Source organism: Pogonomyrmex barbatus, unplaced genomic scaffold, assembly GCF_055798465.1.
Source record: "Pogonomyrmex barbatus isolate J1 unplaced genomic scaffold, ASM5579846v1 scaffold8, whole genome shotgun sequence".
Taxonomy (NCBI): Eukaryota; Metazoa; Arthropoda; class Insecta; order Hymenoptera; family Formicidae; genus Pogonomyrmex; species Pogonomyrmex barbatus.
The window spans coordinates 3,719,386-3,740,228 of record NW_028297182.1 but is presented as its reverse complement, the minus strand read 5'-3'; the positions used below and the strand labels follow the sequence as shown (position 1 = coordinate 3,740,228).

Here is a 20,843-nt window from a genome sequence, read left to right as displayed (position 1 = left end):
ACACGACCGCACCCACCCCGCCGTGTAAAACGGATTTGTTATACGGGGCGGTCGCGGGTACGCCGTACCGGCCCGCGGCCGCGGCGGCCACGTCGTCGTCGGCGCGCGGCGCATCTCGCTTTGCCTCGCGCGCGATGTATCCCACGCTCTTTCTCTCTCTTTCTCTCATGCTCGCGCCGTCCGCGTGAGCGATTAAAAACCGCCACGGGCCTTTTTTTCCGCATCTTTCGGCAATGGGGGAAGCCGCGTCGCGCGGGATCTAACTTGCGACCGCGTAGGCGGCCGGCGCGTTGCGGCCGCCGCGCGTACCACCCCCCTCCGTGCCCCGCTCTGTACGGCGCGCCCCGCCGGCGCGACGGCGCGCGCCGATTGGCCGTCGCGCAACCCGTAAGGGGACGGCGTAGTGATATCCGGGCTGCGAGACTAGCGGCAGCCCACAGAGAGTCTCGCAGACCGAGAGAAAGACACGGTGGACTCCATTGCTGTCCCGAGTGCGTTTCTCGCCGGACTTGGTGATTCCACGTTACTGCGTGTCTGGTCCGCGCTCGTGCACGTTTAGGAAGTTAATTCTCCCGGTTAATCCGAACGCGGGGCGAGTCGTTTGCGAACGAGTGAGCGACTAATTCAATCGACCGACCGACCGACCGACGCACCGGAGGTTGTGATTTGAATACACTCTTGTTGTCCAGTGTGCGGGGTAAACGCGTGTGTTAACGCGGGCCGAGCCATCTCGTGCGTGACCGGAACGTGAAAAAAAAGGACCATAATGGTAAGTAGTATTCTTTCGCTTGTGCCGCGAATCGCGATTGACTCGCGAAAATTAATACCGCCCGTGACGTTGCGTACTTCGTTTCTCGTGCTGCCTTTTACGTATAAGCTCCGTCGTCATCGTCATCATCATTATTATCATTATCATTATCATTATCATTATCATTATAGTCATAATCATCATCATCATCATCATCATCATCATCATCATTATCATTATCATTATTATCGTCATCGTTATTGCCTTCGTAGTTGACATCGTCATCGTCGTTATCGTCATCGTCATTGGTTCGGCCGAGAGTCGTGTCTTCGAGAGCTCTCGGTCTTGCCGCATTGACGGCGTCGCGGAGCGCACGTGCGACAAGCGCAGAACCATTATATAGAGCAATGCGCAATTTACAATCGCGAGATTACAATGCGTAATTTACAATCGCATTTAAATTCGCCCTCGTCCATGCACTCCATTTTTTTTATCCGTGTCCACCGGCAGGACGGATTTCCTTTTCTGGAAGGATCGGCGAGAGCTTCGGTCTCTCGCTCTTTCTCTCTTCGTTGCTATCTATACATCCTTCTCCCTCTCTTTCTCTCTTCGTTGGCCGTTCATTGTCAGCCTCGTCGCTCGAAGCGTACTTCGCTCATGCCGCCCCTGAGACTGCCCTGACTCCCCGTGATTATCGATCCGGCATGGCCGTCTAACACTTCTCTCGCCGAGTTTCTTCCACGGCGGCAATGAGGAAAAATCTGCATCCGCGCGAGCGGAAGTAACGGCCAATCGATCGTTGCCATATAAAGAGAGAGAAAGAGAGAGAGAGAGAGAGAGAGAGAGAACATACGCAGTGCGAGGGAAAAAGATATAGAGAGGGAAGCTGTCGGAAATGCCTCGTCGGTTCTTTTCCCTCTCACATCGTTCGCCGACCGAGTATTTGCGAGAATGCGGATATTTCTATACTACAAAGCGCGCTCTCGCGTATTTCTCGATCTGACATTACGACGTGTCCCGGACGGAATTCTCGCGTTTACGACCGGCTAGCCGGGCGTACGTTATAGAGACAGGTGGGCGACGGTTCGCCACGAAGCGGCTAATTTCGCCGCTTTCCGTTAAGCTTATCTTGTTATTCTTTCTCTCTCTCTCTCTCTCTCTCTCTCTCTCTCTCTGCGTCTCTCTTTGCGTCTCTCTTTTTCTCTCTCGCTGTATTGTTCGGTTTGACACGTTGCGTCGCTCACAATCGCATGCCCTCTTGGACTCGTCGAGATAATCGACGTGCGCCGTGCACCGCGCAACGGTTTTCTTCTCGTCCGTCCGTCCGTCCATCCGTCCATCCCGCCCGTCCGAGTGGTGCTAAATTCACGGCCTTCGCGCTCGAGATCGAAACGCCGCCGCAAAGTCGCCTATTCCCCGCTGCACTTTCTGCACTTATCGACAAAACGGTTTTACACACACACACACACACACACACACACACACACACACGCACGCACGCACACGCACACATTTATACATATATTTAAATTGAGGGAGGAGGCATTGCAAGAGAAACATGCAAGGTATAGAGCGGAATTTCCGACTTCGATTTCCTTTAGAAATATATCCGATCTCTCACGTCATCCTCGGCTGAAAACGATGACGCGTTCGCGCTCGTCATTCTGTGACCTCGGCGACGACGTCTCGAACGGGCCGAAAGGGAACAATGCGACGGCGACGTCGACGCCGTCGCCGTCGTTATCGCGCGCCGCGATCTCGTCTCTCCTTCGATCGCGGGCGGAGATAGATACCTATCGGAGCACGAAATACGAGACCGGAGCAAGCGAGCGAGCACGAACGCCCGACCGCTCCTTTTGCATAATCCATACGGGTCACCCGATACTCATCTTTAAGGGCGCTGCCGAGTTTCTCGTAACGCGTGCGTACACCGTGTGTTCTCTCGACCGTATCTCTCTCTCTCTCTCTCTCTCTCTCTCTCTCTCTCTCTCTCTCTCTCTCTCTCTCTCTCTCTCTCTCTCTGCTTCTCTGCCTCTCTGCCTTGTTCCTTTTTTTTCCCCTTTTTTCTCTCTTCCTTTTTCCTTCCACGCGATGCGTGCGACGCGGTATCGCACCTCTATCCATCCGGCGATCAAACGTTACGGGCGATACATCGCTGCTCGCTATTGATTTTCGCGCTCCCTCCGTCACTCCTTTTACGTTCCCTAACGCGCCCGTATGTAACCCGTTACGCCAGCTCGCCTTTCGTCGTCCCCCCACGTCGAGTTTTCTCGTTTCGTCTCGCCTCTTCTCATCTTCTTCCTTCGCGTCCCGTCGGCGACGATTTAACGCGATTCGTATTTCGTCCGTTACGCGCGGCCCTTCCCCCATGAGAACTCGCCCTGCCCGACACGACGATGCGGCTCTCACGAGTGGGAGCCATATTTCTCGCCTAACGTTCGAAAAGTGAGGTTATCCGTGGCTGGTCCAAGTTGCCAAACGCGTTGCCAAATGTGACTCCCTGTAAAACGCCGGCGCTCTCACAAATGAAAAAAAAACAAGAGATTTCTTTTATATTTCCATGAATCAGAAAATGGTTAGTGAAAATGGATAAATATTAATTATTTAACACGCAGGAAAATGTAATTGCTCTTGCAATTTGTCGAGGAATAACAGCGATAAAGATAGCTCGAGGGAAAAAAAAAAACACTGCTCGACAATAAAGATCTTAGATGTTACAGTAACGTAATTTGCGATTAGACCCTCATATCTTGTGCGGAGAATCGATACGTCACGGCCACTTTGCCTCAACTTTACGGCAAACGGGCGCTAAATCAGCACCTGTCTGTAATTAATGTCCAGGAATAGCTCGCGCCGTTACTCCCAGAGATCCCCCGCGTTGTCTCGAGAGTCGACTTCGATTTATATCGCTCCCATGATTTTTTTTCCAAAGTTACTCCGTAAAACCATACCTCACATTCGTTGAATCCGCGATATTTAAAATGTATAAAAAAAAAAAAATCGCCGGTGATACCAACAGTTAGATTTTTGTATTAAACGTGCACGCGCACGCACGCACGCACTTTTGGAAAAGACTCAAAATTTATTTTTACTGCACGCGATATATAGTCGAGGGGTACGCGGCATATCCCCGTAAATGCGTGGCGTTTGCGACGAATTACGCGGATTCCGGTAACGTTTGTTTAATATCCGCGTGATCCTCAAAGTGGTCTGGGAAATTTTTTACTTATGCGCGGTTAGCAATTAAACCATGCGGATGCATCATCTTGCTATTTTTGTTGGCATTGTCATGCACATCTCATTGCCTTGGCCATTACCTGACACACCTAATTGTAGGAATGGGGAAAAGAGGCGTCGAAATTTATGCGAATTATTGATCCGGGATAAAACGCGACTAATAAATCGAGACATAATGAAGTAGAATGTATGTTTCAACGATACGCCCAATGCTTTGGGCGACGTGAGTTTTTATCCTAGAGAGAGAAAAAGAATCCAGTTTGGCAGGGCAGAAATGCTCAATGAGCTAGAATTCGCATTTACAGCGAAAAACAACTTTATTTATTATACTCGTTTAGATATTTATAAAATGCATGTAAATGATGCATAATGTCAATATTGCGCTAATAAAATTAAAGCTTGATGCGCTGTTTTTGATTTCAAGGCTGATCAACTCACAGAGGAACAAATCGCAGAATTTAAGGAGGCGTTCTCGCTGTTCGATAAAGACGGCGATGGTACTATAACTACCAAAGAATTGGGCACGGTCATGCGGTCCCTTGGTCAAAATCCCACAGAAGCAGAATTACAGGATATGATTAATGAAGTAGATGCAGACGGTATATATTTTTATATAATTTTATGTTCAAATCGTAATTTCAATAATTATTTTGTTATTTTATAAAAATTGATAGCCTTATTCTATTTTCACTTGAAAATATTACGCTTATTATTTGCGGAAAAAATTGCTCATTTTTTTATTCTACTACAGGATGCCTGAAGCATCTTGCGAAATGCACTTTTTTAATTGAAAGAGGAAAATAAACAATCTCGACAGAACCTCGGCATTATGAAATTCTCGAAATTCTAGGTAACGGCACGATCGACTTCCCGGAGTTCTTGACCATGATGGCGCGTAAAATGAAGGACACGGATAGCGAGGAAGAGATTAGGGAGGCCTTCAGAGTGTTCGATAAGGATGGAAATGGTTTCATATCCGCGGCGGAACTTAGACACGTCATGACAAATCTGGGCGAGAAACTCACTGATGAGGAAGTAGATGAAATGATACGAGAGGCCGATATCGACGGCGACGGTCAAGTTAATTATGAAGGTTGTATTGCATTGCCTGATTATTGTTATTAATTAGCGTGAAATAGAACGTTGTTACCGATATATCGTGGAGTAGATCTCCAAGTATATGCTGTTTTATGATACAATATTGGAAGAATGATTGCGACGTATATTTAATCTGCAATTTTGATTGAAATATCTTGATGTCGTATATCTTAGATTATGACGTTGAAAGTGGATGGAATTTTTAGCGGTACAGACGAACAATTCGCATAAATGATTTTTTGTCCACGAAATCGTTTTAATTCCGCGAATTAATGCGGTTTTTAATAAAGCAGTTTGCGCAGTTGGTTAACATGTGTCTCGCCATAAATTTCTTCTTATTTTTGACGTGATGATAAGAAATATCTGATAGCTGTTTCTTTTTTTATCATTATTTTGGCGAGATTGTTATATTTAGGCATTATGTGAACTAACGTAATGTGAAACTAAGGAGATATTCTTTCGTTATATTTTCCAGAATTCGTCACAATGATGACATCAAAGTGAATGCAACCTGTGTAACGGAAGAACTCGCGACTCGGAGTGGTGTTGACGTATTAAATAAATCAAGAAACAGAAAAAAAACATATGTAACAAAACGAGAATCATGCAGAAAGTGACACACAAATCTTGTATCAGGATATGAAGATGTCTATAAATGCGCGAAGAGTCAACGTCCGATACCGCGTGAAAAATCATCGTTTAACGATAAGTAATACAGGGCAATTAATTGTTTAATTAAAGAGTTATACCACTAAAATCATTATCTCTCAAGACACAAAATATTTACGCGTTTACACACATACAACACAGTAACTCCTTACACCGATACACATACGAACGCAACACGCTCGAAGAGTATACACGTACACACACATACACATTCACTCGGATGTCTTATTTCCATTGGATAGAAAACAAGTTTGGAAGTGAGATGACGCGAAGACACACAATTGCGCGCGCATGTGCACCAAACGACAAAAAAAGTGCATTTTCCACTTTCCTCTCTTTCTCGACTGCCCCCACTCCCTCCTCTCCTTCCCTCCCTTTTCCTCTCCTCCCGTCGCATTCGTCGCGCCACTATCTTCTTCCTCACTTCCCCCTTACTCTCCTTCATTCTCCCGAAAGTTTTTTCATGAGAAAGGCATGTCGAAGAATTGTAATTTCTCTTTACAAAGGGAGAGGAATGTGTGTGTTAAGGGACAAAGTATAAATCCGATGTAAGATAAATATTAAAAGCAGCAAGGGTTTATTTGCCAATCGAGAGAAAGATTCATCTCGAGAATTCCTTCGTTCATTTTTTTAATAAACGAAATACATGTATAGTGAATGATGACATTAGGATACGTAGCTGCTAAATAGATGATGATGTCTCTACCGTTAAAATGCATGCACATGTACAAATGTTTGTTTGACTCTGTGAGAGAGAATTCGGCCTGGACCGATCGTTTTCCAGACAAAGAGAGAAAAAGCGAGCGAGAGAGTATAAATACGATGCGCTTCGGCCTCTGGGTTACGACTTCAAACGCAAAAGCTGTGCTGGATCCCTCGATGCCTCACAAATGAGTAACTTAATTTATATAAGTAATGAGCGAGAAAATTATAAAAAAAAGATGAAAGAGAAAGAGAGAAAGAGAGCGAGATAAGATAGAGGAAAGAATCGGAGGAGGAGCTTCGAGGAGCTCAGACCTAGTGCTTTCGCGTGCGTCACGTCTTGCGGGACGGGTGTGATCCGTTGATCACATCACGCGGATGGCATCATAAAAATGTGGACGATGAGTCGCGACGCGATTGTTAGAAAGCTCTAGGATCCGAAGTCTCGACATTCCTATTTGAAGAAAAAAAAAAAAAAAAAATAGAACAGTCTCTTCCTTACGCTTTCAATCAACATCAATCCAGCCTCTCGTGCTCGTGCACACGGGACTCACACGTACACGTACGTTTTACGAATTATACTTACGCGAGAAACTCTACACACGAAAGATTATACACACAGCAAAAAAAAAAAAGAGAAACACTATAATATTATATTCACGAAGTGCGTTTTGCCTCCAGTTCCATTTTAATCTCCTATTTGTAACTTGCCTTCCACTCTAAGGAAAGCCTTACATGCATGCGCGCAAAAAAAAGATACAAAAAAAAGGAGAAAAAAGAAAAACAACGTCGACACCACTTTTGTTGATATGTAAATCTACGGAGAAATAAAATAGGGATGGGGGATTAAAGGAAGTAAAGGCCACAGTGAGATCGGTGCATTACTTTTCTTCGCCCAGGGGTGCGTGCCAGTCTCGTAAAAACGGAGCCAACCAGATCGGAAAAACTGGTGTGATTTTTGTGCGATCCGTACAATATAATGTTACTTAAGAACTCGAAAACAAAGAACATAAATGCCGTACAGCGTAAACATCATGCGTGTCGGTGGTTCAGTCATAATATATATGTAATATATATATATATATATATAAAAATAATTTACGAAGAAACTAAGAAAAAAAAAGATGAAAGAGATAATTCCTCCACAGTCCTTTATTATTTAATATCGAAGTGAACAAAATGAGAAGTACTTGTATTTCTGGTGACCTAGATCGCATTGATCATTAAACAAAAAAGAAAAAAAAAGTTAAAAAAAAAGATAAAAAGACAAAATAAATGTATCCTCATTTTTAGGTCACAGCTACTCGATTCGTTTCCTTCATTACCAATGGACCTCTCGTTTCAGCAATCATCTCTTTTTGTGTTCGATGGCATCTAGATACTTTGCTATGAGAATGTTTCATTGTGTCTCTACTGAACAGGATCCACTTTACATATCTCTGACTTTTCTCGCTACCTTTGAAAACTTTTGAGAAGAATAGATATAGGTTACAAGAAAGTACGGTATTAATTGTAATTAGGAAATCTCGCTCCATTAAAAAAACACCCGAAAAGCAAAGGGGGAGAGAAAAAAAAGCACACATTGGGTCTATTTGTAAACTGTGGTTATTCTATGTCCGAAGTATATTTCCACACTTATATACACTTTATTAAGGATGAGAAAGATTGTCAACACACTCGTTTTGTAAAAGTGGTCGTTAGTATTCGACAGGCATCTGTATCTAAATGCTTCCAAATCCCGCTTCGTTTCATCGAACACTGAACCTAGCGATTAAGTCTCTTACGTTACAAAGACTCTATTCCAGTATTTAATATAATAGTAATTTTATATCCGTATCACAAAATCTATTTATTGAAAGAATTTTCGCGCGCCAAGGATAGATAGAAAAAGAGAAAGAAAAAAAAAAGAGAGTGGCGCATGGAAGCTCTTGTTGTGAACGTTAACATCGAGGCAATGCCAAATCTTTACCGAATATATTGAAGCGTTAGTTCTTCTAATATTTAATTTAGCGTCCCCTCGATCTTTGTTATTGAAATACACGTTGTTGTTCTTAAAAAAAAAAAAAAAAACAAAGGAATCGTTTATATCGTATTTGCGGAGGTACCAAGACACATCCTGCTTCTATCGAACGTTGTATTTATTTCGATGTGTACATACGAACGTAAAATTGATCGACGAAGTGAATTTTCGTTCGGTTATAATTGTAATTTTTAAAACGAGCAAGTTCGTTGCGATATAAACAAGATGAGAACGTTGTACGTTGCAAAATGAGGAGATTCTTTTTCTATCAGATAATTACAAATATGGGCTCAGAGTGCTCTTCTTTTTTTTGTTACTTGAACGACTGTAGTCATTCGATTTAATACTCTGATTTCTCAAATTTTGAATTCAAGCATTATTTCTAGTGTATGTAAGTATATTCTCTGCCGTATCTCAAAGGCGTTCTTCACTTCTTGTCGTACATAAATAAAGCGGCACAGTTTGTATAAAGTGTTGATATTAAGTTAATAAATTGTTCCTATATACTTATATGGGAGCAAACTGGTGTTTATCTACAATAAAAGCGATTTTATCTCCCTAAAAAAAAAAGTAACAGATATAGCTAACAAGAGTAAAAGAAAATTATAGGATATCTTACGATAGGCAACGTATACAGGAAAATAAACTTTTTCATCATCTTATATGATTACGGATCTACATCGAGAGATGAATTGCGTATTATTTTCGTTTAATTAAGTTTCGATAAATAACGACTGAACTTCGAATTTTGCCAAGAGATAAAACAGAGCAAGACTTTTTTGAAAAATATTTTATTTTTTCATACATATTTTTTTTAACTCGTAACATAATAACAAAATTCGATGATTATGTAGATATGTTTTGCTAGCGGCGAACATTGCGTGCTCTCACGATACGCATTCTTTCGGTGTAACTTTGAAATGCAGGCATACCTCCTTCAGCAAATTTTTCAGGATTTTCACTTGGTGCTCGGAGCTCTGAAAAAACGCGTTCAATTCAAATCATCGTATCCTTTATTTTATTTAATCACAATGAAACGAATACTCACCCCGTCGAGGGTAACTGTCGGTATAAAAGATACTCGCGGGACGAGTGAATTCGTCATCTCTCCGTACTTTGCCAAGAGTTCCTTTCCCCTTTCCATGTTTGTACACTTCTTTATAGATTCTAGATCCACAGATATACGCCCGGCGCATGTATTCATTATTCTTACTGGGTCAATGTTATTCTCGATCATGCAAGATACAAATTGCAGTTGTACCGATGGGTCCTTAATGACATCGATGGAGCAAGCGTGTATGATGTTCGCCTGACACTCGATTGGTCCGTGCTGGCACATGAATTGGTACCCATCGTCCTTCTTTACTGTCTGGGAAATCAAATATGTAACTTCAGCAAGAAGCCGACTCGTTCAACTTGAGTCATTGATCTAATTGTCTCTACGCGATTTCTCTTCGATATATACCTAGTCGCTTAAAAAATGTACGTGTCATGCATATGTTTAAATATTGCCAAAAACATAAAAATTTCCGTAAAATATTTTATTTTTTCTAAGTGTCTGCAAAAATAAGTATAGTTTTTCTGAACAGTTTAGAAATAATTTAATTTTTAAACTTGCATTAATTTATAGAGAAAAATTACGCAATTTAGGATTTGTATTTTGTTTTAAAATTATTAATTTAATATATATGATTTTTATGTTTCTTATTATTAGATATCTATAATAAATTCAAAATTTTTCGATATTAATTATTTTTGTTTCTTGCAATTTATAAAAATTCACGATTAAAAGTTAGGAAGAATGTTTATTATAAATATTTTCTTTCATGAAAATTTATAATATTAAAAATTATATTTAATATTTATATTAAAAATTATATTTAATATTTATATTTGATTTTTTTACAAATCAAGTTCATTTTTTTGATGTTCCAAATATATATATTTTTCAATTTTAATAACTTTATTATATAGCTTTAATATAACAAGCGATTAGTAATAGGAATGCGAATGATTTGCAACGGATTTTCTTACCTTTGCCTTACCGTATGGCACTAGTATAATTTCCACGTTCGTCAAGAGTTTTCGATACATCGGACCTAATTGCTTCAAGACGAAGCTACGCGAGTCCGGACATAAGGCTTCGTAATACACGGCTACGTGCACTTTCTGAGGAGCTGGGTCGTTTTTTTCGTTCAATGGCGTCGCCGCTTGGTCCATCTCAAGTTCTATATAAAATTGTAAAAGTAATAAATAATACATTTGTGATCGTAAATTTTAATTTAAAAATATAAATGAAACATATGTGTATAAATTACAATATTTTCAAGATTTCTCAATTTTGAACCTCGATTTTTATCATCTGCAAATAATTGTTATCTCGAAACTTTCTTGTAATTATTTAAAATCACGAGAAATTCACGTGACGATTCTTTTCGAGTACAGGAAACCGGAATATATCCGTGAATCACGTTGCTTATCTAGTGGTCAGGACATTGATAAATGGTTTTCTTCTTTTTTTTTGACACGTGAACGATGTAATCATCATGTATATCTAGCTTGCTTTTTACAGTATATTATGTTTTTATTACATCGGTTTTTCCAAACGATTCTCGTACATGATTAAAGACATATGCATCGTACATCAAAACAAAGGCATACAACAATTTAAAAATTTCATAGACTTCTACTATTTCTCTCTAAATATCAAAATGCAAAGCACAATGTTAAGCAAATGTTAAGTACAATTTTTTAAATAGTTTTATTATTGTTAAATTTAAATTCGTTCTTATAGAAAGAAAATCGCGTGTAATTTTACTAGTTAATTATTAGTTTATAATTTAATAAATTTTTACATATTTTCATATTTTAGTAATCCAAAAAACTTATATATTTAAATTATATCTATAGTGATTTTTATAAATTATTTTTCTTTTAAATTTATTTCAAAAAATATTCATGACTCAAAGTTTTTGTGAGCAATTGGGAAAAATATCAGTTACAAATATTTTTTCTCATGAAAATGTTGAAAACCATGTTGTTTCGTCGATACTAAAAAATGTCTTTATAATTTACATTTATTTGATATTACAGACAATGTAGGACAGTTGTATAAACAAAAATGTATGTTCTTAACTTTTTGCTGCTATTGTACAGCCAATGTGCCAATACATTCTTAATTCAAATATCTTGCACCTGTCAAATCGCAATTGCTAGAACTCCGATTTCTATAATCGCAGTTGTGACAATTGCGATTTGACAGATGTTACATTTAAACTGCGAGCGATTACGTCTCGAAGCTCAACGAGTCGAGAATTCTCTTCGATCATGTGTTAAACAGAAGATTAAGCCTCTTGAAGAGTATCAGATAACATTGATCGAGCTCTGTAAATTGCGTAACAAGTAACTGAAAGCGTCATATTAAAAATAATCAACCTATGGTCATTTCCGACTCAAAGTATGCCATGTTCGTTGTATTACCGTATCGAGGAAAGATACATCTTGCCATATGCGAGGATGTTACGCATCACCGCAATCACCTGATTTTTCAAGTTTCCGGAAAAATACTTTCGGAGGCAGTGATTTGCGACCAACGGCCTTGAATTACGGGGATCGGATCGATTGGGAATTGAATCGAAATTGAATATATGCGACGTACACCTGCCGTTTCACATCGCGCCGGGAATCACCGCTGAAAAGAAATCGATATAGCGATTTGGTGACGCGCGCGCGATCGGCGGCCGACCTCTCCGGCGGCGGCGGCAAGTGCGAAGCGAAACAAGAAAAAGAGATAGAGAGAAAGAGAGAGAGAGAGAGGAGCCGCGCGCCTTTTATACCTTGCGAGGCGGCGTCATCCCCCAGGAAGGCGAGCCAGATCTTCGAGGTCTGCCAGAGCAGCAGGCCGACGACGAGGATGATGACGAGGCGCCATCGGAAGCCTAACCCCATCGTCCCGGCTGTTGTCGCGGCAAGAGACGCGCACGACTCTCCGCGTGGCGACGACGGCGGCGACGACGGCGACCGCGGCTGCGACGGCGGCCTCGTTAGCGCGGGCTGACGCAACGTTTCCAAGCGTCAAATGCGCCAGCGGCGGCGACGGCAGCGGCGGCGGCAGTGGTGGCCGACATAGCGTCGTGCGCGACACGCCGAGTCGAGACGCGCGCGAACGACGCGACAATCGTCACGTTCGGTCGATCGATCGATCCAAGATAGATCCCGAACATAATCCGACACACCGCATGCTGCGCGTACATAACGGAAAATTCACGACCGTTTCACGACAGCGCGTCGAATTTGGACGTTTCCTCTTTGTCTCTTTTTCTCTCATCTTTTTCCGAGCACCGCGTCTTTCACGCAGCAATGCGCGCTCATGGCGCGTCTCGTCGTAATACTCCAAACTACCGAATATATTTTCAAGCGTTGAAAATTAGATCGAGGCGTAGATTTTGATAAAAAATTTAAATTAAATTTTTTTGTTTCTGATTTTAGATTGCTCCGATTGAATCTGAGTTTCATACAGAAAGAAGACACTTTTTTAATAATCTGACTTTTAATATTTTTATAAAAGAAAATACTTGTAATGTTTCATTCAACATACATTTCTTTCAAAGAAATAAAAATTTTTCGTCACGCATATCTTTTGAAATCAACATACACAAAAAACAAAGTAATACTAAGAGAAAATTTTGAATTACTGTTGATATTGAATAAATTAAAATGTGATTTTTCTCGATAAAAAAAAATCGATGCAAATTTAAAAGTTAAATAATTTTCAAGCCATTCAGAAAGTTGTGCTCAATTTTTACCCAGACACAGGAAAAGCAAAACAGTCTACAAAATTTTTACACTTTTGCTATTTTAATGTATGACATATGTTTAAAATTGCATAAATTTAAAAATATTTACAATTTAAAATTAAATTTTACTTTTACATTCGACTTTTTGAATTTTTCTGTTTCTCTGCATTTACATTTATATATATATATATATATATATATATATGTCTATAAAGTTTTTCTCAAAAGATCAGTTTACCTTAAATACTGATATAGAAAATTATGATCGTTACAATTTTATTATACGTATATTACAAAAATCTTAGTAAAAATAGCATGTAAATATATTACTTCAGCTGTAATGAATTCGTTTCGGCAGTCAACAGCTGTCATCGGAATCTCACATATACCTAAAACATATTTAAGCGAGATGTAACAAAATTGATGATTAATTGTATTAATGATTAATTTATTAATCGTTGAGCAAAATTTTAAGAAACGATTGAGTGATTAAAACATTTATAACTTATTTATTTATAACTTATAAAATATTAACGTAATTCTAAAATAAGTTCTAATGTAAAAAAATAATTATAAAGATAGTTTATGATTGACGATTAATAATTAAAAGGGTTATTTCAATAAATTTAATTAAGGCATTTAATTTCAATAAAGTAGTTTTATTTATCAATAAAAATAAATCAACGTAAATTAATGCAGATTATTAACTGATTTACTTGCTGTTATTATTGTTGGTCACAAGGTTTTATTGCTATTCATAAAACGCCAACTTTCCTGCGACAAATCTTTGGATGATTTATCTCACCAAGAAAATTACTTTGAAACTATTTTCCTACGTGATCCAATTCTGCGAGAAATGCTCTGCATTTATTCTTCAGAACTTTAACAGCTTCCGTAAATAGTATAGCAGGTGATAACGTTCCCACAGACTCTATAGTGACTAAAAATCGAAAGCACACGAAATTGTATACATATGTATGTATGTACGTATCTGTATAAACGTATCTGTATTTTCCAATTATCGTAAGCAATTTCTACAATATCCAGTAATCAAGAGAAAAAAACAAGGAATTTCTAGAACATTTAACTGCAATATTGAAATATTTATATAAACTTGCTCTAATGATTTAAGTTTTAATTAATCGTTTTCTTTTATATTCTACGAATTCTAGATATTTGTACTTACAGATAAAATGTCTCTTCATCCGACTCAATTCTACACAATTCTTTAAGTGATCATAACGATAGACGTTTCTGGAACAGCTATCGTAACGAGCGTTCTTAACATGTGCCTCACGATACTTCTCACCCGAATCTGTCTCTTGTTTTACTACTTCTATTACACCGGGACTGAAACAACTCTGCAGGAGATCTGCATCCTCATCTCTCACAGGTTTAGTTAGCCGAATAGATGGCAAAAGGCGATATGATGCAGTAGCTAAACAAATTTTATTATACAACATTAGTACAAATAAAGTTTATTTTTTACAACTTATAAATCGAAGATATATTTATCTAAGAATTTATATCATCAAAATATAAATTGCAAAAATATTTAATTTGCAAAGTTTTTACATACCCACAGGAGAGAATTTGGCGTGATCTTTGCCAATGCCTTTAACTGCGTGCATAAACACGTGGATTTCGTGACCAGGACGCATTTTACATATTAATATATTGTCGTATAAGACACCTAACTGTTCCGTTCCGCGTGGAAACATATCTGCCTGTCGACCTATAGGCACCCATTTGATATCCTTACTTTCAACTAAAAAATAATATAATATGTTATTATTTAGATTATTTAATATTATGTTTAAAAAATCACATAATATAAATCTATAAAAATTCAATTTCGTATAAGACACTTGATAGTAATTATTTGTCAGATGAAAGGTCTGAATTAAATTTCTAGTTCTGTTACTACACATTTAATTTAAATACATTAAAAAAATAAAATAAGTAAAATTACAAAATTATTGCAATTTAATGTGATCAGAAATTTAATAATAAATTCAGTAATAATCTAGTCAAGTACCTATGCTATTTTTGTACATATCTTCGGGAAGGCGAGAATTCTTCGGCGCTTGGGGATTCACACTGCATGTAACTTTCAATTCGTACCTTAGAGTATCTTGGTCACTGACCTCATCATCCGCTCTTGCATTACTCGGAGGATATTCAAATAATCTAGGATCTGCGCGAAGAGGTATAAGACCCAATCTTTAAAATAAAATACATGTTAATTATACAACACATGTACAAAGTTTTCATAAACATATAAACAGTTTTCATAAACGTATAAACATAAAAACAGAACTCACTGTATTTATTTCTCTTACCTATGTGCAAGTACTTCATCCTGAAGCAAACTGGTATTATTTATGACATAAACCCGTTCAATAGCCATGCTTGGTATTTCACTCAAAAGTATTCTACGAAACGCATTGGCCAGTGAGGTATGACAACCAATCAAATCAAATTCTATTTCATTGTCTTCTTCTTTTACTACGTTTATCTTCAGATCCTAAGAAATAAGAAAAATATTGTCATTTATAGATGTTGATACATTAATTTCATAACAACACATTTTATTATTATATATTACCTTCATAAATTTCTCTAATACCGTTGATTTAACTGATGTGTTAGGTGTATATTCCTCAAACTGTTGAGAAAAATAAGTTTATATTATATATGCTTTGAATGAAGCAGTGTTTTTAATAATAAACTTACATTTTCATACTCTTTCATAATCCATCGCCTGTTCTCTTCTTTCTCCATTGTTTAATTATATTTTGATAACTTTTTTGTAATGTCTTTTTTTATTTTTAATTATATATACTAGATTATCTGTTGATAATTTTCAGTTCTTGATATTTTCTTTGATTCTCAATTCTTTTTTTTTATATGCTTGATTGTAACAACTGTAAAAATTAAATTAGAAATTGATAAATTATATGAAAAGTTGAAAAGTTTATATAAGCTACATATTCAGCTAATTGAAATGATTATTAATTGAATTAATTCGATTTCCATCAAACTCCTACTAATTTAATCAATGATTAATTTATCAAATAATAATTGTAATTTGATTAATGTAAATGGAATTATTAATCTTTTATAACATATAGAAGAAAAGATTTAATTAAGATTATTTTAAACAATTCCTGGATAAATTAATTATTAATTAATTATTAAGTTAAACAATTGCTTAAAATAATCCTTAATCGAAATTTGAATTAGAGTTATCTCTAAATTCAAAGGAACTATCAAACTATTCAAAGGAATATCGAACTTTGCAAATATAGCATTTTTATCACGTGGTAGATAGATTCCAATAGATTTTAAAATCATAAAGTTATTTGTTAAAAAAAAAGATTAGGATTGAATTACCGAATAATCGAACGCAAATCAATTAACTGTGAATTAACTGCCAGTTTTTTTAAAACTACCTGTGAAATTAACTGTGAATTAACTGTTAGTTTTTTTTAAACTAATCCACATTCCTCCTTATTACTTCATACAACGTCGAGCTTCGCGAACGAATACATCACCAAAATAAAAGTCGTCTAACCAAAAAATATCGAACATTCTCGAGTCAACTCACAATTCACAATCAGAATGGCTGCATGCCGGTCACGTATCCTCATCATATTGAAGCTAGATGGAGCAGTGTTTCTTTAAAAGTTTGGGGTGTTTTCCATTTAGCGACACAAATTGACACAAGTATCATTTTGTCCTTGTTATTCATTGAATGTCAAGAAAGATAGAACAATGCTGATGTTGACTTGAGTCAGTAAATGAAAAACACCCAACATAAAGTAGAGGAGTCTATCAGGACAAATTTCCACTGCCACATTCCAACTGTGATTATACACATATACACAAATAAGAATCAATGCAAATTATATTACAGAACAAAACTGTCAGAACTGTTGTATGCTTCAGAATGTAAATAGGAATATGATAACGCGCGATTTAAGTTTCACGCGGTCGATGTGCCGAGAGATTTGTGATTATGGTCGATTTGAACGAATATAGAGACAGTGTACAACGAATCAGACAATACGCGGCTGCCTGTAATGTTTCGGAGGTGGAAACATCAAAAATATTTCAAGCTTGCTTCGAACAATTGGAAGCGAAGTATTCGAAAAAAACGAATAGGTCATCGAGGCGAATCATTTTATTGCTTGTTTTAATAATCTTAATCGTACTGTTATGTTTACGCAACCGAAACTGGTTGAACATTGTATTTATAAGAATCTCACAAAATTCTATTTATCCTGCTTTATATGTATTACGCAAAGCAGCCATACCCGTCCTCAATTTGTACCCATCGTTATCTGGTAAATAAATAACTTGGATAATTGCGATAATGAAGATACTTGAAAAATAATACAAATATTTTATTAATATTTATTATTTTAGAATTGTATGATGAATGGTGCTTGATAGAGAATCCATATTTTTATGTCGACGATATGGACTGCTGGCCATGCACTGTAGTCCATTCTGTATTAGATCTGACTGGTCATAATATTAGCAGATCCTTCAATATCGGTTTACCTTATACTAGAGCAGAGAATGATACAAAAGTGAAGTTGAAAGATCTAGCTGATTTGTATTGGAATAACCATGATATCTTTGATAAAGATGCTAAAAGAATCTCTTCTAACAATGAGACTTTCAAGTAAGTTTTCATGTGTGCAGATATTTATACAATATTTTTAATTATATACATATTTTTAATTATATACACTGAATGTACCTTTATAGAACTATTCGTGATGTAATGGATAATGGTTTGGACAAATTTTATACAATTTCCCCAAGTACTCACATATCTTGGAGAGTAAATCGTATGAAGCCTAATAGGATATTGCGAAAGCTATTTCCAAAGCCAGCTGAGACTCCAAATTGGTGGAGTCAAGGTATCGAGAAATATATCTTTATTGATGAATCAGGATCGCCACCTTATCCATTGGTATGTGAAACATTCTTATTGTAATGCTTCAGCTATAACAGACAATTCATAAATTTTCAGCCTAATCCTGAATGCAGTAATATCGTTGTACGATGCACGGCTGGCGCAAGACTGATAAAAATGATGCCAAGTTCAGAGTGCATTCAACATTGCAGATCTTTGACCATTTTATTATCTGCAGGACATACATGTGAGTATACTGGATATTTTATACAGATTTTTTTCTTTTGATTTATATTTTATTTATATATTTTTTATTTTTTTCTTTTTTTATGTTTTTAAGTATGGTACAATTGGTGGTATTGGAGACCCGTGAGTCTACCAGTGTACAATGCTACTGATCTTTCTATCAGTTATCTAACTTCATTTTGTTAGTATCATCGGTAAAAGAAACACCATGGATGCGTGCCAAAGTGATGTAGCCAATGATAAAACCGCATTTAATAAAATTTATATGTTAAGTTTATCCAAATATATCTTTTTTATTTAATCTCAATGAGTATATTTTCGTGTATACAATTTTATATAGATTTAGATTTCAGATACAGTGTTATCTCTGATGCAATAATGCATGAAATAAAAAATGTAAAATTCAGCAGCCTGTCAACATAGAATTTCCTGAGATCATTTTCTGATGTATTGTCTAAAATATAGGCATATTTATAATACTCCTAATAAAATAAGTCGACTTTCAGCTGAGTAATAAAGTTGATTAATCTTTAAATATCTCCATGTAATTTAAGATACATTTAGAAATAAATTATAAACAACAATAAATAAGTTATGCGGAAATTGTGCTCGCGGAACAATTTGTCGTACTACCTTGTACGCATAAGCCATGTGTCCAAATGCAAACAATTGCATACACGACAAGGGAAAGCGAATCCTAATCCCAACATTATTCACACATTTGGTATGATTCAATTTCCTAAGAAAGGATCTTTATCAATAGAACGTTTCGCCGTGCGAATGTGGTCGGCAAGTTTTCCTTGTATAGTATCGGAATGTCACTTTGAAAGCATCGTCAATGGAGCATTTTGGCATTTACTCGAACTTCTGCTTCAGCTTTTGCTTGTACACTACAGGTAGCAGAGAAAGCAGCGCAAACACACACAATATGAGTATACTGTTCCACGACCATGCGTCGCTGGACGATGTGAGTTTGTGTAATGTTTGACCCGCCTGTATGGCGACGAACGAAGGCGGCGCGACGCCGAAGAAAGTACCAACAGTGAATGGCATCATCGGCACGCCAATCACTGGGCTGGCCAGATTGATAAACCAATTTGGCAGTAATGGTGTCATCCGAAGGAATAGCATATAGTTCAGCAGATTATCGCGATGCTTGCTCACGGTAATGGTCCATTCGTTTGCCTTTTCCGGAAAATATCGGTATAGCAACTGTCTACCCAGCAACGAGGATAACAAGTAGCACATCGTGGCGCCAATCGCGCTACATGTGCATACGAGTAACAGCGCGATTGGGAAACGAAATAGGAATCCAGATAGGATCGAGAGAAAGATGGAGCCAGGAATAGCAAATGTTTGTAAACTGTTGAGATACAATGTAAGGAACATATTATGTAACTTAATTTAACAGATTGAAAGCAAAACTTCTGTACTCAAGGATACAAAATATAGGTGATGAACAGGCCGGCCAGTACTTGGAAGTAATATAAATCTTTATATCGTTCTAATAATTTTCCTAAATTTTTGGCATCTTCTATATGAAGCGGTAACTTCATGTACTGTCTTTCATCTCTGTAAAAAAATAATATAAAAGATTCATATTTATATTTGATATAAAATGTATAAATGTGAACTGTAAAATGTAAAAATATGTTTAACTGTTCTTACTCTTCTAATTCAGGAAAACTGGTATATACATAAAACAGTGCAGTCAATGAGGCTACAAAAATGAGTCCAACAGTTATTACTGCCCTTCTCGTCGAAGCTTCACCATTGGCCACTTTGGACAGTCCTATGAAACATAAACAAAATTTTATATATATATATATATATATATTTAATATAGACTTAATTTTTTTAATCTAGGCAACTTTCGCGATTATTCATAAATGAAAAAAAACATATATTTTGAAGATTTTCAAAACTGAAAAACTAGAATACAATTAGATTGAACATTCTTAGAATTATTTACAACAACCTTATAAAACTTGTAAATTATGTAAACACAGGATTGCATGAATTCACTGATTTTTCTATTTTAATCATCGAATCGCTTACGCGATTTTACACGTGTCATTTCGAGAGTGCATCGCGCCATTTCTGAAATATGCATATCGCAGATCAACGCGAGACATGTCACTTGCCGATTCGATTCGCAAAAAACAATTATGACTCACCTGATCTCATATCAGCTTTAGAGCTCATTTTCCTTTTTCTCCGGATATTGTATAAACTCGATTTCCAATCTTTCTCAGCAACTTTGTTTCAGCATATCGCGCGTATGCAACTTAATGTTGGAATGACTACACCTTGAGTAGATGGGAAAAAACCTCTTCAAACACAACGCTGACAACGGCCATGCTCCAAAAATCAGCTGATGGCCTCGTGTTGTTTCGG

The 20,843-nt window shown here is 37.3% G+C and overlaps 5 protein-coding genes across 9 annotated transcripts; 2 read left to right on the top strand and 3 right to left on the bottom strand.

Moving 5' to 3' along the window:
- Nucleotides 1-409: 409 nt before the first annotated feature.
- On the top strand, nucleotides 410-9,018 carry LOC105432790 (calmodulin). The gene is made up of 4 exons (XM_011647747.3): nucleotides 410-769; nucleotides 4,410-4,584; nucleotides 4,836-5,078; nucleotides 5,559-9,018. Exons 1-4 carry the CDS (start codon nucleotides 767-769, stop codon nucleotides 5,585-5,587), a joined length of 450 nt encoding a protein of 149 aa, XP_011646049.1. The 5' UTR covers nucleotides 410-766; the 3' UTR covers nucleotides 5,588-9,018.
- On the bottom strand, nucleotides 8,509-12,899 carry LOC105432791 (gamma-interferon-inducible lysosomal thiol reductase-like protein). Of its 2 annotated transcripts, none has more exons than XM_011647749.3 (4): nucleotides 12,311-12,899; nucleotides 10,509-10,702; nucleotides 9,523-9,843; nucleotides 8,509-9,451 (listed from the first exon to the last, which is right to left on the bottom strand). In XM_011647749.3, exons 1-4 carry the CDS (start codon nucleotides 12,420-12,422, stop codon nucleotides 9,362-9,364), a joined length of 717 nt encoding a protein of 238 aa, XP_011646051.2. In that variant the 5' UTR covers nucleotides 12,423-12,899; the 3' UTR covers nucleotides 8,509-9,361. The 2 variants fall into 2 exon arrangements, with proteins under 2 accessions (XP_011646051.2, XP_088940026.1); XM_089083900.1 differs by lacking the exon at nucleotides 12,311-12,899 and adding an exon at nucleotides 11,955-12,096.
- A 630-nt stretch (nucleotides 12,900-13,529) lies between these two features.
- Nucleotides 13,530-16,878, bottom strand: Polr1C (RNA polymerase I and III subunit C). Of its 4 annotated transcripts, none has more exons than XR_016141102.1 (9): nucleotides 16,726-16,878; nucleotides 16,007-16,197; nucleotides 15,879-15,938; nucleotides 15,613-15,797; nucleotides 15,309-15,493; nucleotides 14,850-15,038; nucleotides 14,457-14,708; nucleotides 13,987-14,210; nucleotides 13,530-13,659 (listed from the first exon to the last, which is right to left on the bottom strand). XR_016141102.1 is itself a non-coding variant. In XM_011647750.2 (8 exons), the coding sequence occupies exons 2-8, from the start codon at nucleotides 16,052-16,054 to the stop codon at nucleotides 14,095-14,097; spliced, it is 1,035 nt and encodes a 344-aa protein (XP_011646052.2). In that variant the 5' UTR covers nucleotides 16,055-16,197; nucleotides 16,667-16,876; the 3' UTR covers nucleotides 13,909-14,094. The 4 variants fall into 4 exon arrangements, 1 of the variants encoding a protein (XP_011646052.2); XR_968429.2 differs by having other exon boundaries at nucleotides 16,667-16,876; XR_016141103.1 differs by having other exon boundaries at nucleotides 13,991-14,210; nucleotides 16,667-16,876.
- A 135-nt stretch (nucleotides 16,879-17,013) lies between these two features.
- Nucleotides 17,014-19,809, top strand: LOC105432793 (uncharacterized). Its single transcript, XM_011647751.3, has 5 exons — nucleotides 17,014-17,619; nucleotides 17,702-17,963; nucleotides 18,050-18,257; nucleotides 18,318-18,447; nucleotides 18,541-19,809. The coding sequence occupies exons 1-5, from the start codon at nucleotides 17,292-17,294 to the stop codon at nucleotides 18,630-18,632; spliced, it is 1,020 nt and encodes a 339-aa protein (XP_011646053.2). The 5' UTR covers nucleotides 17,014-17,291; the 3' UTR covers nucleotides 18,633-19,809.
- Nucleotides 18,489-20,843, bottom strand: stas (Transmembrane protein stas). Its single transcript, XM_011647746.3, has 4 exons — nucleotides 20,624-20,843; nucleotides 20,115-20,238; nucleotides 19,890-20,018; nucleotides 18,489-19,809 (listed from the first exon to the last, which is right to left on the bottom strand). Exons 1-4 carry the CDS (start codon nucleotides 20,649-20,651, stop codon nucleotides 19,302-19,304), a joined length of 789 nt encoding a protein of 262 aa, XP_011646048.2. The 5' UTR covers nucleotides 20,652-20,843; the 3' UTR covers nucleotides 18,489-19,301.

Excerpts from the sequence above, each read along its gene's own strand:
- LOC105432793 (XM_011647751.3), top strand. The coding sequence starts at position 17,292 with ATGGTCGATTTGAACGAATATAGAGACAGTGTACAACGAATCAGACAA. Across the intron at positions 17,620-17,701 it reads TTTGTACCCATCGTTATCTG|AATTGTATGATGAATGGTGC; the intron begins GTAAATAAATAA and ends TTATTATTTTAG. Across the intron at positions 18,258-18,317 it reads GATCGCCACCTTATCCATTG|CCTAATCCTGAATGCAGTAA; the intron begins GTATGTGAAACA and ends ATAAATTTTCAG.
- Polr1C (XM_011647750.2), bottom strand. The coding sequence starts at position 16,054 with ATGGAGAAAGAAGAGAACAGGCGATGGATTATGAAAGAGTATGAAAAT. Across the intron at positions 15,494-15,612 it reads GATGAAGTACTTGCACATAG|ATTGGGTCTTATACCTCTTC; the intron begins GTAAGAGAAATA and ends TTTATTTTAAAG. Across the intron at positions 14,211-14,456 it reads GATGAAGAGACATTTTATCT|TCACTATAGAGTCTGTGGGA; the intron begins GTAAGTACAAAT and ends TTCGATTTTTAG.
- LOC105432790 (XM_011647747.3), top strand. Across the intron at positions 4,585-4,835 it reads TAATGAAGTAGATGCAGACG|GTAACGGCACGATCGACTTC; the intron begins GTATATATTTTT and ends TCGAAATTCTAG. Across the intron at positions 5,079-5,558 it reads CGGTCAAGTTAATTATGAAG|AATTCGTCACAATGATGACA; the intron begins GTTGTATTGCAT and ends TATATTTTCCAG.
- LOC105432791 (XM_011647749.3), bottom strand. The coding sequence starts at position 12,422 with ATGGGGTTAGGCTTCCGATGGCGCCTCGTCATCATCCTCGTCGTCGGC. Across the intron at positions 9,844-10,508 it reads TGCCATACGGTAAGGCAAAG|ACAGTAAAGAAGGACGATGG; the intron begins GTAAGAAAATCC and ends TTGATTTCCCAG. Across the intron at positions 9,452-9,522 it reads CGACAGTTACCCTCGACGGG|AGCTCCGAGCACCAAGTGAA; the intron begins GTGAGTATTCGT and ends GCGTTTTTTCAG.
- stas (XM_011647746.3), bottom strand. The coding sequence starts at position 20,651 with ATGAGCTCTAAAGCTGATATGAGATCAG. Across the intron at positions 20,239-20,623 it reads TAAAGCTGATATGAGATCAG|GACTGTCCAAAGTGGCCAAT; the intron begins GTGAGTCATAAT and ends TATGTTTCATAG. Across the intron at positions 20,019-20,114 it reads AGTTTTCCTGAATTAGAAGA|AGATGAAAGACAGTACATGA; the intron begins GTAAGAACAGTT and ends ATTTTTTTACAG.